This window comes from Leptopilina boulardi, unplaced genomic scaffold (assembly GCF_019393585.1).
Source record: "Leptopilina boulardi isolate dan_hultmark-lab unplaced genomic scaffold, ZJU_Lbou_2.1 LbouV2_51, whole genome shotgun sequence".
Taxonomy (NCBI): domain Eukaryota; kingdom Metazoa; phylum Arthropoda; class Insecta; order Hymenoptera; family Figitidae; genus Leptopilina; species Leptopilina boulardi.
In genome coordinates, this window is record NW_026137996.1 from 34,386 (window position 1) to 55,065 (window position 20,680).

The 20,680-nt window shown below is 27.7% G+C and overlaps 1 protein-coding gene across 1 annotated transcript; it reads left to right on the plus strand.

The window, feature by feature from the left end:
• The first annotated feature begins 4,191 nt into the window (after nucleotides 1-4,191).
• LOC127289902 (laminin subunit beta-1) lies at nucleotides 4,192-19,092 on the plus strand. Its single transcript, XM_051318157.1, has 14 exons — nucleotides 4,192-4,496; nucleotides 5,612-5,748; nucleotides 7,361-7,405; nucleotides 8,343-8,568; nucleotides 8,811-9,119; nucleotides 9,357-9,919; nucleotides 9,997-10,176; nucleotides 11,881-12,206; nucleotides 12,321-12,731; nucleotides 12,941-13,133; nucleotides 14,181-14,627; nucleotides 14,703-15,210; nucleotides 15,291-16,374; nucleotides 16,437-19,092. Exons 2-14 carry the CDS (start codon nucleotides 5,682-5,684, stop codon nucleotides 17,418-17,420), a joined length of 5,343 nt encoding a protein of 1,780 aa, XP_051174114.1. The 5' UTR covers nucleotides 4,192-4,496; nucleotides 5,612-5,681; the 3' UTR covers nucleotides 17,421-19,092.
• Nucleotides 19,093-20,680: the final 1,588 nt, after the last annotated feature.

Below are 20,680 nucleotides of genomic sequence, written 5' to 3' on the forward strand. Positions count from 1 at the left end.
CCCGTGTGGAAAAGTGATGTGGGCCCCCAGCGGGGGCCCTTATGGATCGCCCTCATGCCATGAGGGCCGCATATGGATGATCCATAGGGGCCCCTCATGGAAACGACATGCTCATCGATGAGGGCGCCCGCATGGGCGATCCATGAGGGTGCCCCTACGGGCGCCCTTATGGGCCCTCACGTTTGCCCTCATCTTGCCCTCAAGTTTGCCATAATGTTTTTTAATCAATAACATTAATAATAAAAGTTAATTAATAATAAATAAGCTTAAGTTATGAATAAATAACATATTTATTTAATAATTATTCAATTTTAAATTAAATTCTTACTCAAATTGAATTTATTAATTAACGTTCTAATTAATTAACTGTCGGATATAATTAAAAGTAATAATAAATTAATTAATTAAAAAATTAAAAAATATGTAATTTATGCATACTATTAACGGATATTTTCATTTTTCAATTAATTCATACATAGAATTAATGATTAAACGCAAACCTGAGAAATAAATAAATCTAACGCATGGGGGGAATCGAACCTACGACCTACGGACTATGAGTCTAACGCTTTACCAACTACGCTACGCACGCTACTTCAAAACGAATGCTAACTTCTTGATGCTATTTAAACTTGAAAAATACCTAACAAAGAAAAGTGCTTAACATCATTTAGTTAAAGTTAAGATATTAAATTATATTTTCCAATCAAATGCAATTTATAAAATATAATTAATTATATGCTTTATGATTATTATCATGAATCATCTCAGGTGAATTTTCAAAAAAAGTGTAAATATATTTTTATTAAAAACGCGTTTTTCGTTGTTCTGAATCATTGGAAACATTCATTTTTTGGTGATAAAAAAATATTTGATTTTTGGACTTAGAAAATTTTGCTAATCGATCATGAGGGCGATCCATGCGGGGCCCCTACGGTGCCCCTCATGGATTCGCCATATGGATCAGCCCTCATGGGCCCCCGCCGGGGGCCCCGAACTCTTGAGGGCAAGATCGTGGCTTTTTCCACACGGGAATTTATAACTCTTTTAATATTTATGTAAAATAATTATTATCTCTTAATTAACTAATTAATTAAATATCACTTAAGAATAATTTATTATCAAAAATTAATAAATTAAAAAAAAATTAAAATAAATAATTTATATAAAACAATTTAAATTAACATAATAATAATAATAATAATAATAATAATAATTAAACGCCGTATAAATATCATAAATTTAAAATTTATGAAAAACTTGAAAAATTTTAATTTTCCGTAAGTTTTGAAAAAAGTATAGATAAACTAAAAGGAATAAACAGATTGAGAAAAACCAGAGAATTACAAGTGTGCAACACGTGTAAACTAAGGCCATACCTCCTTTACTATATTATATATATATATTGTATATATATATATATATATATACCGTGTGTCAATTTTTATCCCAAAGAAAATTTCCCAATAACGACAAAAAAACACTAATATTATTATTATTATTACTATATTTTGAAAAATTGAAAAATTGTTAAATTTTTTTTTTTTGTAAAATAAAATTTAATATTTATTTTAATAGAAAATAAATAGCGAAAATTTTAATTCAATGAAATTGAATTTTTTCTGAAAAATCTTTTTTCTAATTACTTTACACAGTGTAGATTAATGACAGAAGCTTCATAGTATATATATATTCATGTTTAAAACCATTAAAGATTCTCTTTATATGGAATGCAAGTTTCGCCATTATTATTTTATGACATTTTCAAAGTGGCAACGACCCGACTATAATATTTTTTTTTTAAATCTACTTATTATTAAATTATTTATTATTATTAAAAATGCAATGAATTATTTTTAATCAATTAATCAGAGTAGTAATATTAATAAATAAATAATTATAATTTTATATTATAAATAATATAAATAAAATATATATAATATTATCAATTAATTATATAATTAAAAAAAAATTATAATAATGCCAAAAGTATTGTATATGCATAAAAAAAAACTGTTAAATGTTATATTTTCTTCGTGATATTGGTAAAAAAATTTTGCTGATAGGAGATTTTAATTGTCATAAACAAAAATTACGTTAATTTAACGAGAGTATGAGTAAAGATTTGGACCATCAGTGTAAATGATTTCTTTTCATTAAAACCAGGACACAAGATAATAATATCTTTATAGTGCACTAAATAAAAAATCTCACAAATATACTTTTTAATTTTTGGAAATATTATTTTTGCTTATATTTAATTTTCAATACTTTTATTTATTATTAAATTAAAATAATTTTTTCCTATTATTTATTTGTAAGTAAATTAATTTTATGTATATAAAACATATATGTTTGATAATTTTCCTTTTATGATTGCTGCGATGAATCCTGTGCAGGATTTAGAGATCTTTGAAATATAAGGACTTTTGTGAATGAATACTATATAAAATGATTTTGATTGCTTCCATTCAAATCGTATGAAAAGGGAACAATTTAGCTCAAATTATCCTAAGGGATTACATATATTAGGAATTTAGTGACAAGAATTTCTGATGTTCATAAAAATTTTATTTTTATTCAATTTTGATAATTTATAATTTATAATTTTATAATAAATATAAAATTAAATTTTTTTTTTAAATGAAAAATTTATTTAGCCTATTTTTCAATAAAATAATAAATAAAATAAATATTTATTTATTAATTAAGCTTCAGACTTTCGGCCCAGAAGTATAAAATTAAAAATAATAAATAAAATAAATAATAATGTTAGAAATATTAGTAATAATTTTCTAAAAATAAGAAAAGAAAAATGAATTCTTTTCTATAAATGTTTAAAACGAATTCATTAAGAATATATTTGTACTATATGAAACAACCGGAAATTTAACGATAAAGCATAAGTTTACAAGGTAAAATGTAACCCTTCTAAATAATAATGCTCCTTATACCGACCAGAGTCATTTTCACCCACGCAATCTCAGTAATTCGTATTATTAAAGCCAATTAGAAAATTTTGCTGTCAAACATTTCAATCTCTCAAGATGTAAAAAATCTTTTTTAGGAGCTGAAAAATGACTGTAATAACTGTTTTGCCTTTAATTTTATTATCGCAATACCTATAAACACTTACGGTAAATAATATACATTTCGTAATATTAAATTTTAAAAGATTCGAAAACTTAATTTCAATATTACTAAATAATAATTATTATTTTATTATTATTGTTTATTATTATTATATTCTTTATTATTAATTAAATTAAAAAATTAATAACAATTTTTAAAATGAATTAACTTTTTTTTGAAATTTTTAAAAAAATTCTCGACTATAGAATATTGTTTATAATTTTGAAATATTTAAATCCATTTTTCTAAAATCTCTTTTTATGAAAGGCCTTCTTCAAAATGAATATTTACCGTCTACGTCTCGAATCACCAACAAGTCCGTTGCTATTAATAGAAAAACTAAAAGTAGCCCCACTTTTCCTTACTTCTTTATAGTCAAATTATTTTTCAGAGAAAATAATGCCGTAATTTTGTGTATATCTTTTTTAAAAAAAAATTCTAATTAATTATTATTTTACTTTAAATTCAAATAATACCACAAATTAACGATATCTATATAAATTAATGATATAATTTCAAATCCAATTAAATCGTAATTCAACTAATAATTATTATTATAAATCAAATATAAATTAGTTTACTATATTATCAAATAAATATTTAAAATAATTTTTGAAATCAATTAATTGAATTAAATAAACTGTATATATTTGAAAAAAATAATTTCTGTATATTTGAAACAAATACCACTCAAGAAAAAAATGAATATATTTATTTGATATAATAAGTAATCCGATTATTTGAATTAAATTTTTTCTCAATTCTGTTAATGATTAACCGAATTCAAAAATACAATTTGTACTTCAATGATACTTTGAATTAATTAATTAACGGTGTCAAAATTAAGAAAAAATTTTCAAATATTCAAAATAAAAAATTTTTCTGTTTTTCCGATATGGTTTTTTTAAAAAAAAAAAAACGCACACAGCATCCGGAGTAGAGCATGTACTCGAGTGCAATCTTTACCAGCAGTCACAAACACATAGGCAAGTTGCCGTCCTGAGATTTAATCCCTCCCACCAATTCCCGGTCCCCTGAACCCCCGCATTCGCTCGCCGACAGTGCCGAGTGCTACAGACTCTCTTGAGTACACATAGAACCGTCGTTTTTTAACTCACAAACGAGAGACGCGTCAGCGTCTAGCTGGAATATTTCAAAAAAAAAAAAATCATCTTGGTGTTTTTTTTTTATTTTATTTTAGTGTAAGAATTTTTATTTAAAAAAAAAAAATTTTTTTTCTCAAATCATTTCTCAATTTTTGAAAACGAAAATTTTATTGTGTGTCTAAAAGAAGAGAGAAAGAGAGGTGCGCTGGACCAACAGTGGGGCCCGTTCGACTATAAGATCGGACCCAACAACACCAGGTACATACCAACTGCCCGAATAGGTATAAGCAGAACACGCTTTATAGGTACCCTGTAAGAGGTATATAAAAGAGAAAAAAAGAGAGAGAGAGAGAGAGAGAGAGAAAAGAAAACGAGTGCGAGAGAATTGGAGAGAAAGAAACTAACCGCGAGAAAGAGAAAGAACGACAGAAAAGAGAGAGGGAGGAAGAGAGAGAGAGAAATTATGAGACATACTCTCTTGGTATTACAGTCTTTGAAAGTAAACCTGTAAGGCTTTTCTGTCAGGCAAAAACCTCGTGTATACATAAGAGTGACATTTCATGAAAAACTTGATGAAATTTTAGGTGTAATTTTTCACGTTCTTTTTTTTTTTTGAAAAATGTTTATTTAAAAACAACACATGTTGGGTGATTTTTCAGTTCAGTGAACGTGATATTACAATATTGTGTTTCCTGTGAGGAAAAAAAAGAAATATTCGATTGCAATGCAATTCTATGCAGAGACATATTTTGTACGCGAATGAGTGCTTCGTTTATTCTTTTTTTTTTCCAACTAAACAATTTTTTTTTTCCTTTTTACAATAATAATTTTACATTGGGGAAAATGGGACACAAAACAATGAGAAAAAATTTACTTCTTTTTTTGTGGTGTATAAATTCAATTTTTTAATTGTTCAATTGTTATTATTAAAATAGTTATTATTAATATTAGTAGTAGTATTATTTTTATTATTGTTATATTATTAACTTTAAAAAAGTACTTTCAATAGAATTTATATGAAATTATAAAAAAAAATTTGTTTAAGAAAATTCCATTTGTTACTAATTAATAAATTTAAAAAAAAAAATATTTTATATAGAAAAACAAATTAAAAAAGTAACGAAAATTTTGTGAATATATATGAAGAAAGGATTTTCTTTTTTGTATTTTTAAAGATTATTTTTATTGATTTTTTTTTTTTATATCGATCATTCCAAAAAATATTAACTCAAAAAACAATAACTGATATACTATATAGTAAATATTTTTGGGAAAATCTAAATATATTTGAAAAAAAAGAGAAAAAAAAAATTAAAAATTTCACAAATATTGCATTTTATAATTATTAAATTGAATTATTATTATTGAAATAGATAAATGAAGATGACGTGGTAGCCATTTTCCAGTGGAACTAAAACCCGCAGAACTCGGAACCAGTTCACAATGGTTGGAGTTCGAAACTACTTTTTAATAGGAAATCTTATTTTCCTCTTCACTATTTTTGGCCCAGGTAAATAATTTAAATATTAAAACTAATCCAATTAATTAATTTAACACTATAATACTAACAAAGTTTACAATTATATAAAATGAAAAAAAAAAATTTATTTGATTCAAATAATCGGTTAATTATATTATCAAATAAATTAAATTGTATTTGTCCCGAATACAAAAATAATTGGTTCAAATACAGTACAATTATTTGATTAAAGTAAATATTTATTTTATAATAGTCAGTGTACTAAAACTTTTTGTTTTGATAAACTTTTTTTTTCTAAATTAAATTTTCGATAATTTAAATTTTTTTCGATAATATTAATTAAAATTTAAAAAAAAAAAGAAATCAATTCTATTGTTTTTTTTCTATGAATAAAATTTTTCCCACGATAGCGTTAATAGCAATTTTAACAAATATCCCGGATTCTTTGATTCAACATACATATATAAGAGAAATACATTACGACATGGAAATTATCATATCATGTTGGGTCACTCGAAACTTCTTAAATGATAATAATTATACCTACTATTAGTTCTCAATGAAGAAAATTTAATTTAAAAAAAAAAAAAAAATAGAAAAATAAAATTTCAATTTCAAATAAAAGAAATATTTAAAAATTTAATTATAAAAATTTATTAATACTCTAAATAAAAATTTGTTAATAAAAATTATTTTCATAAATTACGTAAGAATTCATAATCAAATAATTGTAGGGCGAGAAATAAACGAATATAGTCCACATTTTATTATACTCTTCCCTAACGACGACAAGAAGTGCCTCTTTTTATCCAAAACTGATTAGATATTTCAAATGACCTTCTCGACCCCATCTTCCGTCGACGAGATCGAGATCCCAAAAAAATTCGAAACTCCCGAAAATACTGAGAAATATAGATTACATATTAAGAAAAAAAAATATATATATATATTAATGGCCCTTTTAAATATTTATCAAGGAATTTTGTTGATAATTTTTAATTTATTTTCTATAAAGAAAATTTTATTTATAAAAAATAAAAATCTTCTATACCAAAAAAAAAACAATTTTTTTTGTTATTCAAAACTAATTTAGATTAAAGTAAAAAAGAATCAATTTTAAAATAAATTATTTACGAAAGTATGAACATAACATTCACACATCTGTGATTTGAAATATCGTATCCGAAGGGAGAACACATCACAAACATCCGTTTATTTCTCAAGATAAATAATTTTATAATGAAAGACAAAATATGATTAGCTTCCTAAAAATAGAGGAAAAAAACTAATATAAAAAAAAATTCTCAAATATTTCCTTTATTTTAATTTTCTAATTAATGAAAATTTGATCTTATCGAAATTTCGTTCAAAAAATATCAAATTTCATTAGACACAATTCAAATTTAAAAAAGTCAAATTTAAACATTAATTAATTAGTTTAAAAAATATTTTTCAATTTTTAAATTTAAAAAAAAAGCCACCAATAAGAGATAATTTAAACAAAAGAAAAATTATATTATTAATCAAAAAGTATTAATTGATTTTTAAAATTATTTGTTAATTTTTTAACTATGTTTAATTTCAATTATAATTGAAGGTAGTTTAAATTTTTAATTATCACTATGTGGAAATTTATTTTTAGGTCTCGGGGAGCCACAATATGGACAACCAAAGCCACCAATAAGAGGTAATTTTAAACAAAAAGAGAATTATATTAATCAAAAAAAAAAGTTTTAATTAATTTTTTAATTATGCTTAATTATGTTTAATTATGTTTAATTATTTATGTTTTAATAAACTATTTCATATTTGTTTAACATTGAAACCGTTTTTTTTTTAACAACGCATTTGTTTTCTTTAATTACACAAATAAAAAAAAATTCTGCTTTAATGGGAAATCATATATATATATATATGGAAAATATTACCCCGGACATATAAAAGTTAAAGGGGTGTTATAGGTTCTCGTTCGGTCCAGAGAGGGGACATGTCGCCTTTAGAGGCGTTTGGTGAAAATTATTATTCTCAATGGCCAATCGAGTCAAGTACCCAAGGTACACCTCATATAGTTTTACAGGAAAGGAATTATATTCAAAAAATTAACCCTGCACATTTACCTAATTTTTTCGTCACTTATTGGCACTTTGGCACGTTATAGCAATTTTACTGAATGATCACCTCAATAATAAAGTAGCTGTTCCTTTTATTTATTTATTTATTTTTTTGTGAAATTTTTGTTTTTCCATATCCAAAAAATAATCTACTCCCGTTTTTTGGTTTATAATTTTTAAAAAACCGTTTTTTTTTAAATTTTCTTTGATAAGCGAACAGCTTCTGAAAATTATTTTTAAATCACCGGTGAGAGGACTTTTTAAGAATGTTTTTTTTCTTGCACAAAAAAAAAAATTGCTGCAAATGATCAATATTGCAAAAAAAGACTAACCCTCTTTGTGGTGTTGTTGGGAAGATAAAAAAAAAAAATTTTGCTCTGCAAGCTATTTTATTTATTTAGAAAAAAAATAGTTTTCACTGCGCAATAAAAAGAACAAAAATTTTTTTTTCTTTATGTTTTTAGGGAAAATTAATTTGCAATTTTTTTTTTTTTTTTTGTTTTCTCGATTTAGGCATTAAACCAAAGAGAATTCATCCCTGCGAACAGAGTTCCTGTTATCCTGCGACAGGTAATTTATTAATTGGAAGGACAGATAAATTAAAAGCATCGTCGACATGTGGTTCAAATGGACCAGAGAGATATTGTATTGTCTCACATTTGAAGGATAGAAAAAAATGCTTTTTCTGCGATGCATCATCACAAAAGAAACAACACAGTATTGAAAATATCGTTAGTGGGTGAGTAAATAATTAAAAAATTCAATTTACTACCTAAAGACCTACTCTAGAGATAACGTACCGAAATGCATCCACTATTAAAAAAATATTTTAATAATTTATTTAGAAATATTTTCAATTATATCTCTATAATAAATTTTCACAAGGTTTCTGGAAATTTTTCCATTTTACGCAAATCTGGGAACAAAAAAAATTATATATTTAAAAATAAAATTATCAACATTTATTGAAATAATTTTTAGAGTACCACATAGAACATGGTGGCAAGCAGAAAATGGAGTGGAAAATGTAACAGTCACATTTGATTTGGAAGCAGAATTTCATTTTACACATATAATTATTCGCTTTCAAACATTTCGACCAGCTGCAATGTTAATTGAAAGATCTTATGATTCTGGTAAAACATGGCAGGTTTATCGATATTTTGCACACAATTGCGAACAATTTTTCCCCGGTATACCAACACATGCACCACAAAAATTAACAGATGTCATATGTGAAACGAGATATTCACACGTTGCACCATCACAAAATGGAGATCTTATTTTTAGGTAATACCTCTTTATATGCAATAATTTTTATTCTCTCATTTTTATTCCTAAGAATTTAATTAATAAAAAAAAATGATTTCTATAATTTTTCCAAAATCCATTTTACAGTTTGGACCAGGATAACATGACGTAAGCTAATTTACAAAAAAAAAAAATTGTCCCCTTTCTGTAGAATTGCAAAAATTAATTTTTTTTCTTCACGATAAAAAAAATGTCTTTTTATAATTTTAATTACAGAGTTCTGCCATCAAATTTATTGATCAGCAATCCCTATTCAAAGGAAGTGCAAAATCTTCTAAAGATAACAAATTTGAGAATAAATTTCACAAAACTACATACACTTGGCGATGATCTTTTAGATAATCGTGCGGAAATTCGTGAAAAATATTATTATGCAATCAACGATATGGTAATAAGAGGATCATGCTCATGCTATGGTCATGCATCGAGATGTCTACCATTGCCTGGAGTGGCTAATGAAGAGAATATGGTACATGGAAGATGTGAATGTACACACAATACAAAAGGATTAAATTGTGAATTATGCGAAGATTTTTATAATGATTTACCATGGAAGCCAGCAGTTGGAAAACAAACAAATGCATGTCGTGAATGTAATTGTAATAATCACACAACATCATGTCATTTTGATCAAGCAGTTTATGAAAGATCGGGAAAATTATCAGGTGGTGTTTGTGATAATTGTCTACACAATACGAGAGGACAAAATTGCGAGCAATGCTCACTTTATTATTATCACGATGAGAGTAAACATATTTCTGATCCTTATGCTTGTCAACGTAAGTTTATTCAAGAATTTTTAAATTTTGATTTTGTTATCCTAAAATTTTACATAAAAAAAAAAAATCTCTTTCAGCCTGCGAATGCGATCCTCGTGGATCATTGGACGAGGGAATTTGTGATTCACGAACTGATATTCTCAGCGGTGAAGAATCAGGCAAATGTCATTGTAAAATCAATGTTCAAGGACGTAATTGTAACGAGTGTAAAAATGGCTTTTGGAATTTTGACGAGAAAAATCCCGAAGGATGTCAAGGTAAAATTAAACTTTTTTCAACTGTTTTGAAAATTATATAATAATAAAATGCTTGGTCTGTCCTTCTGTCCTAACTTGAAGTTGGCCTTTTCTGATTTCACTTTTTTTTTTTTTTGAATAGTAATCTTATGACGTGTCAAATTTTGACAATTCTTTTTCTCATTTTTGCCAAAGTTGTTTAAAATTCCAAATTCGAAAATTCAATTCAGAAAGCTGAAGTACACAACGTTTACCAACGAAATTTTTTTTAAAGTTGTATATTGATTCAAAAATTGTATATACAAATACAAAAAATTTATGATGAGAAAAAAGATGCGCCAGGAAATTTCGTACATGATAGTAATTTGAAAAAAATGTATTTTTAAAAATTAATTTTTAAGGTACCAAAAAAAATGGATTTGTTTTTTATTTTAACAAAAATATTTTACAGATTTTTAAATAAAAAAATTTTTTTTTTTTAATAATAATCCTTTTCGAAGGGTTAAAGTTGAAATTTTTAGAAATAATTAAATTTCAAAAGATATTGTTAATTTTCAAACAATTATTAAATTTTACAGAACTAAAAATAATTTATCAAACAATTTTTGGAAAACATTTTTTAAATTTAATTGAATTTTCAAAGATTTAAAATTGAGATTTTTGAAATTAATTGAAACTTTAAGTGATTTTTAATTAAAATTTTAGATGATTTCACTAAGAATTTATTAGAAAATGCGGACAAAATAGAATAATTTGAAAATCATTTTTAATTGAAAAATGGTTTCAGATAGTAATTCAAATTATTGAAAATTCAATTAATTTTGAATTCAAATTTTTCAGAATAATTAAATTTTATTTGATTTTAAATTTGGAAAATAATTGAATTTCAGTTCATTTTGAATTGAAAATTTTGAGAAATAATTGAATTTGAATTGAAATTTTTGATAATAATTTAATTTAAGTTCATTTTTGATTGAAAATTTGGATAATTAATTTTGAATAGAAATTTTAGAAAATAATTGAATTTTATTTCATTTTAAATTGAAAACTTGGTAAATAATTAAATTTTAAATTGAAAATTTTGGATAATTATTGAATTTTAATTGATTTTGAATTAAAATTTCGGGTAATAATTGAATTTTAGTTTATTTTGAATTGAAATTTTTTAGAAAATAATTCAATTTTATTGTAATATTTTTTTTTTAATTATAAACAATTGTTAAATTTCATAAAAATTTTAATTGAAAAATAATTTTCATATAATTGAAGTTGTGATGTATTTAATTAAAATTATCAAAAATAATTACTTTAGTGAAGAATCATTTTAGTTTAAAATTTGTTAAATAATTGAATTGAAGAAGATCTGAAGAGGATCTACATTTTATACTAAAAAAATGTATTTTATTTACATTTTTTTTCAAATGTAAAAAAAAATATCGCATTTTATTAAAATAAGTCGATAAAAGTCGTATTTTTGAAAAAAGTCGGAAAAAGTCGTATAATCCGAGGCCTGTATATAATTTTTATTATTATCATTTAGTATGTAATAATATTCTACTAAATTAAATTATTATTAATAATATTAATCTTTAATTTCTTTATAACAAATAATTAAATACTCAATTTGGCGCGCTTTTAATTTTGCTAGTTATAGAATAAAGAATTACATTCCAAATTTGTAAAGTAGTGGATGATAATTTTCGAAACTATTGATTAAATTTACAGCATGTACTTGCCATATTCTTGGAACTGTCAACAATGAGGGTTGTGATGTTTTCACTGGTGAATGTACTTGCAAACGACACGTGACAGGACGTGATTGTAATCAATGTTTACCCGAGTATTATGGTCTATCGGATGATGCTGATGGTTGTAAACCATGTGATTGTGATCCCGGTGGTGCATTGGAGAATTCCTGTGATGTTGTCACTGGACAATGTCGTTGTCGACCACACGTCACTGGACGAACGTGCAATCAACCCGAACAAAGTTATTACACGGGTTATCTTGATCTTTTGACCTATGAGGGAGAGCTGGCAAGAGGAACTGACGTAAGTGTTTCAGCTTCAAAAAATAATTTAAAAAATCAAAAATAATACAAAAATAATTCAAAAGATGAAAATAAGAAAAAGGAGTAATAACAGAAAAAAAAAATTCATTTTCAGAATTGCCAAGTAGTGATCAGAGAGCCGTACAGAGATGGAAGGAACAACACATGGACGGGAATTGGATTCATGAAAGCCCTGGAGGGATCGACGTTGAATTTCACTATTGATGATATATATAGATCAATGTGGTATGATATTATAGTGAGATATGAGCCAGTGCAAGCTGGTACGTGGGAAGATGTGCAAATTGTCATTGAACGGAACGAACCAGTTGATCCTAATGGTCCCTGTGCTGAATGGAAGCCAGATGATGATCGTTTGTGGACCCAATTGCCAGCAAACGCTAGAAGTGCTGTTGCAATTCCTTCAGTTTGTTTGGAAGCTGGAAAACAATACTCTATTCTGTTGACCTTGAGGAAATTCAATGGTCCCGCTGATACACCATCGGCTTCGATTCTTGTTGATTCAGTAAGATGATTAAGAAACTTTTTAATTCCACTTTCTGATGAGATGTTGATTTCAATTTTTGCTATATAAAAGAATCATTTAAGATCAAGGTCTTCTAAAGATGATCAATGATCAAGCTTTTCTATTTGTTTATCTTGATTTATAAATTGGAATTAAAGTCTGTTTCTTCTGCAAAGTGTTTTTTTTGATTCCATATTCTGTTTTTCTAGATTGTACTGAGGCCAAAGATAGATTTTATTCCAATCTTCACTGATCCAGGTGTGGGAGAACTGCGACGCCATGAATATGATGGTTACAGATGTAGCGAGTACTTCAACAACGTTGGTTATAATCATGATGCACCAGAAAAGTGTAACAAGTACTACAACAGCATCGGTTACTACGTTTATGATGGTGCTCATTGTAAGTTTTTTTGATTCAAGATCTATGCTTGATTCTGTTCTTCGAATTCAATATTAATCTGGATCCTTCACTTCAACTAAATCCTACTGATGATCTAGATCCTATCCTTGATGTAAGTCCTCCTTATTAAGATTTTACACTTAATCTACATTCTACTGATCATCTAAATCTTACTCTTATTCTAGATCCTACTCTTAATCCAGGGCCTATTCCCGTTAAAGATCCTAACAATGATCTAGGGTTTATTTCTCGTTTAGATCCAATTTTTGATCCACGGGCTTATCCTCGTCTAGACCATATTTCTGATCTAGATCCTACTCCTGATTTAAGTCTTACTCTTCTTTTAGTTCCAACCCTTGATCTAGGGCCTATTCCTGGACAAGATCTTACTTCTGATTTAGATCCTACCGTTGACCTAAGTCCTACTCTTCTTTTAGTTCTAACCCTTGATCAGGGCCTATTCCTGGTCAAAATCCTTCTCATGATCTAGATCTTACTCCTGATATGTATCCTACTCTTCTTTTAGTTCCAATTCTTGATCCAGGGCCTATTCCTGGACAAGATCTTACTTTTGATCTGCATCCTACTCCTGATTTAGATCCTACCGTTAATCAAAGTCCTACGTTTCTTTTAGTTCCAATCCTTGATCCAGGGCCTATTCCTGGTCAAGATCCTACTCCTGATTTAAGTCCTACTCTTCTTTTAGTTCCAACCCTTGATCCAGGGCCTATTCTTGGACAAGATCTTACTTTTCATCTAGATCCTACCGTTGACCAAGTCCTACTCTTCTTTTAGTTCTAACCCTTGATCAGGGCCTATTCCTGGTCAAAATCCTACTCATGGTCTAGATCTTACCCCTGATGTGTATCCTACTCCTGATATATCCTACTGATGATCTAGATCCTAATTTAGATTCAGTTCTTGATCTAGAACCTTAATCCTGATCTAGATCCTGATAGAAATTCTAATAATCACTTTAATCAAAACATTTCTCTAAAAACTCTTAAGACACGTAAGATAAATTACCTGATCCTTCTATATTTCCAGTATGTGAATGTAATCCAACTGGATCGCACAGTGCCTTTTGTGACAATTACGGTGGGAATTGTCACTGTAAACAAAATGTTGTTGGCAGACGTTGTGATCGTTGTGCTCCAGGAACATATGGATTTGGTCCACAAGGATGTATTTCATGTGATTGTGATGGTGTTGGTGCTTTGGATAATTTTTGCGATGTTGAAACTGGTCGTTGTAAATGTCGACCAAACACATATTCACGAACTTGTGGGCAGTGTGAACCTGGATTTTGGAATTTCCCCCATTGTCAACGATGTGAATGCAATGGACACGCCGACAGTTGTGATTCACAAACGGGAGCTTGTTTAAATTGTCGAGATTCAACAACTGGCCACAATTGTGATCGATGCATTGCCACTTTCTATGGTGATCCAAGAATTGGAGTTGATATTCCATGTCGAGCTTGTCCCTGTCCAGGTGAGTGTGAATTTTTTTCCTTTTTAAAAGAAATGTAGAGAATTCTGATTTATTCTAATTCAATTTCCATTGCAGGAACTTTGGATTCTGGTCACTCGTATGCAGACAGTTGTTCTCTTGATCCAGTGACTCATGATGTGATTTGTGAATGTCGTGAAGGTTATTCGGGACCAAGATGTGATAGTTGTGCTGAGAATTATTTTGGCAATCCAGAAGTGGCAGGTGGAAGTTGCACGTCCTGTGACTGTAGTAATAATACCGATTTGTATAGGCCGGGAAATTGTGATCCTCATACAGGACGTTGTCTACAGTGTCTCTATCATACGTCTGGACCAAATTGTCAAATTTGCCAACCAGATTACTTTGGCAATGCTCTGCTGAAGGATTGTCAGCAATGCAAATGTGATGTTCTTGGTACTGATCGATCAGCTGGATCTTGTGATCATCGAACTGGACAGTGTCCCTGTTTGCCACATGTGATGGGTCAACTTTGTGATTCCTGCGAAGAAAATCATTGGAGAATAGCCAGTGGACAAGGTTGTGATCCTTGTGAGTGTGATGCCATTGGAAGTATATCCGACAGGTGAGGATAGTAATATTTTCATTTTGATTTGTTGATCCAATCTAATACTTTCATGTTTCTTCTTGCTTTTTCCTTTTCAGATGCAATCCCTTTGATGGAACATGTGAGTGTCGTCCCGGCTTTGGTGGCAGAAGATGCAACGAATGTCAAGCGAATCACTGGGGCAATCCAAATGTGGAATGTTATCCCTGCGAGTGTGATCAAATAGGATCAGCGAGCCAGCAATGTAATCGTGAGACTGGTGCCTGTGTTTGTCACAAAGGTATTGGTGGTCACAAATGTGATCAATGTGATCGTAGTTACATTGGTTTTGCACCAAATTGCAGTCCCTGTGGCGAATGTTTCGACAATTGGGACATGATCCTCGAGGGTTTGAAGAATAAAACAAATTACGTTATTGGTGAAGCGTCAAGAATACAAAAAGTCGGAACCACTGGTGTTTATAGTCAGGAATTCGATGATATGATGTCTTCCATTGAACAGGTGAAAACACTCATTGGAAATGCATCAGTGAGAAGTCAAGATCTCGATGAACTTAATAAATTGGCAGATGATTTAAGTAAAAGTATTTCCGATTCTTCGGTGACTTTAGAGAAAGCTGATGATCTGTTGAATAATGTTAAGCAAAGGGTTAATTTGAATGATGTTGCACTAAAGAATTTGAAGAATCGAACAAATAATCTTCATGAGAAAGCTGTGAATTTGAAGGAGAATGCTACATCTCTGCAGGAGGCAAATGTTCAGGGTGCTTTGAATGTCACACGAATGATGGCTGAACAATCTAGACAGGCTGAAAAAATGGCCAATGATACAACGAGTATTTTGGATGACGCCGAACGATATAAAAAACATACGGAATCATTAATTGCTAAAAATAGCGATGCTGTGGCTGAAGCACATGAAAGAAATAAGGATGCACTTCAAAAATTAGATGAGAAGATCAATTCCTTTGGGCAGCTGATGCCTGCTTTAAATTTGAATATGTGTGGACAAAATGTTTCTGAATGTAGCAGCGTGTGCGGAGGAGCTGGATGTGGTACATGTGGAGGTCTTGCTTGTGATGCTGGAGCTCTTACCAAAGCAAATCAAGCATTGGATGTCGCTAAAAAACAATCGGCCAGGATCAAGAGTCACAGGGATGAAGCTGAGCAACTGCTTCGAAACGTAAGTATTTTTTTTGATTATCTAATCAACGAACATGAATTAATTAAATGGTAAATTTTCAGATGATTGAAGTGAAGAATGACGCAACCTCTGCAAGATCAAATGCCCAAGATGCCTTTAATTTTGCATCAGATGCTCGCCATCGTTCCGACGAGCTAATGAAGAACATAACTGATCTATCGGATAAAATTAGCAGCCTACTGGATCAAACGGAGAATAATGATCATCCAACGCCATCGCAGGTACGAACTCTCGCTCAACAAGTACTCGAGAAAAATATTCCTTTGAAACCCGAGGAAATCACAGAACTAGCTGATAAAATCAAACACATTGTCAGTTCACTTACAAATCCTGATAAAATTCTCGAAGAGACACGATATGATTTGGAACGAGCAACGATATTAGCAGCTCGTGCCGAACATGCCAAAAATGCTGCACTCGAAAAACAAAATCTCGCAAGTAAAGTTAGTGATCTATTAAATGAAGCCAAGGAAGCTCAAGATCTCGCTGAATCAGCCATTACAAAAGCCAATGAAGATATTACGCTATCCGAAAAAGATTTAACTGAAATCATTGAGGTAACTAGGGATGCAAAAAAGAAAGCTGACAATACATCAAAATCAGTTGACAGTCTAGAGGAGAGATTGAAAAAATTACAAACTCACGTTGGTAAAAATGAATTTATCGTGAAACAAGAAATTTCACACGAGGGAGCAAGAGTTGCAGAGGATGCTAAAATTGTTGAGAATAAAACTAATCAACTTGGTAGACAATACAAAGAAGCGAGTGATCTATTGAATGATAGAGTTGACAAGAGCAAGGAGAATATTCAAAGAGCCAAGAGACTTTTGCAACAAGCTTCTGAGCTCACAGCCGATACATCGGCGAAATTTAAAGATCTTGATGGAATGGAAAGTGTCTACAAGGATAATGAGAGAATTTTAAGTGGTCTTATGGCAGACGTTGATGCACTTACTGAAGAGATGACACGTCAACTTGAAAGCATTGAATTAAAATCTCAAGAATACCGACAATGTTCAACTTAGAATCAAATAATTGTTTTTGATAACAAGTATACAGATTTTTCATCAATATATATATATATATATATATATATATATATATATATATATATATATATATATATATATATATATATATATATATACAAAAAAAATTATCTGAAATAGTTTCTTTTCAAAATTAATCGAATAGCTAAATATTTCTGTAAAATACAAAAGAAATTTTAACTATTCCTGTGAATCGTTTAGCTATTTCAGATAAATCTCTTTTTGTATATTACAGATTTGTTTCTCTGTATTAAAGACGCTACAATGGTGCCCAAACTTTTTGATTAATATATTTTTTAATTGAATCAAAATAATTAAAAATTTTCATGGAAAATAGAATTATTAAATTATTTTTAATTTTTAATTTGAACAATGCAAAAATTTTATGATAAAAAGAATCGAGAAAATAATAATAAATTATTATTTTTGAAAAAAAGAAATGATAAAAATTTGAATATATTTTTCTTGTTAAATTTTCAATTATAGAAAATTATGTTAATCAAAAATAAATGGGTTTTAATAGTCAGAGATTTTGTAATATATGTATAGGATTATTTGACGAGACTTTCTGCAATAATGTAAATGTGAAGAGGTAGGCTCATATTTTTTTTTTAAGTTCAAAAAATATAATGAAAGAGAATTTTTTTTAAATACTAGTTTTTAATACTCATAATTAGTTAATAGCGAATTTTTATTATTTTTAGTTTTAGTAATTTTTAAACCAAAAATTAGAAACATCAATTAAATTTGAAGTTTAGGAATAGAATTTTTCTTCTAAATTTAAAATTAAGAAAAATGATTGAAAATTAGAAAAATAAAACAAACTTAAATCGATAGGTTAAATTTTTTAATTTAAGATACAAGAAATCTTTTTTTTTTAAGTCTTATTCTTCACATTTACAATTTCTCTATCTTCTTAATGACAAAAAAAGATATAAATTTGCAATTAATTTTTAAACGATTGCAAAAATCTATCATTTTTTTCAAGCCCTCTGATTTAATTTTTAAAAAAAATTTTCTGGCAATTTGACGTACTTATAAAATACCAGTGATGAATTTACAAATAAGAAACTGTAAATCAAATACACTGATTAAGTGATAAGAATTCTTTTTTTTTATATATATATAATTTCAAAAAATTCCGTTTCTTATTAATACTTTGAAAATAATAAAAGCATTCCAAATGAATCTTCAAAATTGAGTTTGGGACCAGTTGAAAAAAAGAAACAAAAAAAAAATTCGTCTTTATTCCGTGACTCTGACTTTCTTACAAGTGCCATATATAAATTTGGACCACCGTGTTCAATAGCTTAAGAGGCAAATTATACTTTTTACTCGAACTGAACAAGAATGTACATAAAGATATTATTATATAACAATTCATCAGAATCATATCCATATCTTTTGCAGGATGCCTTGTACTCTCTTAGATAATTAGTAAAGTAAGAATAATAATAATTTAAGAATTATTGAATTTTATAGAGATTTTTTGCACAGAGATTAAAATGACCAGTAAATAAACTTAAAAAAAAATCGTAAATCAAATATTTGAACCGCGTTTTGGTTCGTATATATATATTTAATATACTTTGTTATCATTGTAAGCTAGAGAATATTTAGAAAAATAAAGGAAATTTAAAAAGAAAAATGAAGCAAAATTTAGAAAAAATTTAAAGAGGAATTAAAAAAAAAATCCAAGAAGATATTTTTACTTCTTTGTTTTAGTGAATATTTAAAATGAATTATTAAATTTAACTCGAAAATATTTTTAAAAATATTTCTTGGAGCTTTTTTTTAAATATTTTTTAGTTCTTTGAATCCCGGACAGAAATGATAAAATGAGAAATACGATAGACCTGATAGTCCTTTATCTTAATAAAATATTTTTTTCCTTGGCCTTGAAACACCTGCATTTATTTTTTTATTTATTAATAAAACATTTTTAATTATGAAATTTTACTAAAAAAATTTTTTCTTAACGAACAAATAATATTCCACAAAAATTTGTATAACAAAACATAGTGAATTTGTTTGAATATAAAAAATAATAATTTTTTTTTTTTAGTGATTTAAATTCGCGGTTCAAATAATAAATTCGAAACAGTAGGAGGTGCGTGATCGTTATATATATTTTTTCCTCCTTAAGGACCTTTTTTTTATTTTCATTAAAATCGTTTTCTTTTCTCTTTCTAATGTGACCAGAGACTGCGGCATTCCATGAATGGAAGCTCTGTTGAATTCAAATGGGTGAATGCATTTTGAAGGGCTACTCTTATACAATGGTCTCATTCAAAGCCAGGGGATCTCAAAATAAAATTCAAAAATATAAATTCAAGAAAAAAGTTATTCTTTTATATTTAAAAGAAAAGAAATATTTCCAAAATAGAATGTTAATAATATATATATTTTTTTTCAATTTGGAATTTTTATTTCATTTTATTAATGCCACTTTTTAGGACACAGTGAAAAGTAAAATAACTTTTTGAGAAACTAAAAATAAAATTTAAACGACTCTAATCATAATATTTATTTGAAAGAAAAATTGAGATTCACTGAAGATCTTTTTGGTCGTCAAGACAGGATGTTCATATGAATTATTATCGTTTCATAAATGAAGCTAAACGAAGTCATTTGTGTTCATTGATGCTTGTTGGACCATCAAAGGTGTTAAATTTTAATAAATTACTATTTAATTGCCTGATAATTAGATCCATGTATTTTTTATTTATTTAAATTCAAGAATTCATAAATAATTTATTGTATCGCGGTGTTTATTAATTTTTTCAATTATATTAATATTTAATTAAATTAATTATTAATAATTAAATTAATTATTAATTAAATAATAAATTGAAAATTAAAGAATTAAATAAATAATTTTAACAAAATTATTAGAATGTAATGTATTTTTTTTTTTTATAGTTGGCGCTAAAAATTATAAAACGAAAAAAAATTTTTTTTGATTGTCAATGAAAAATAATTTTAATGTCGAACTCTCTAATTTACAAGTGGCAATTGCTTTGAAAAATTGATTCATCGGTTATAATGATACAGGGTTCCATTCATTCGCGTTATCATTTTGCTGACTTGATATTATACGGCCGTCTATATTCCATTTGCTCATCAAACGCGATAAATGTGTTTCTTTCTCTTCATGCATCAAAAAGACTATTATTAACAAGACATATCGCCCCCGCGCGCACAATATATCCTATGATTAATCACTGTTCGTTTAA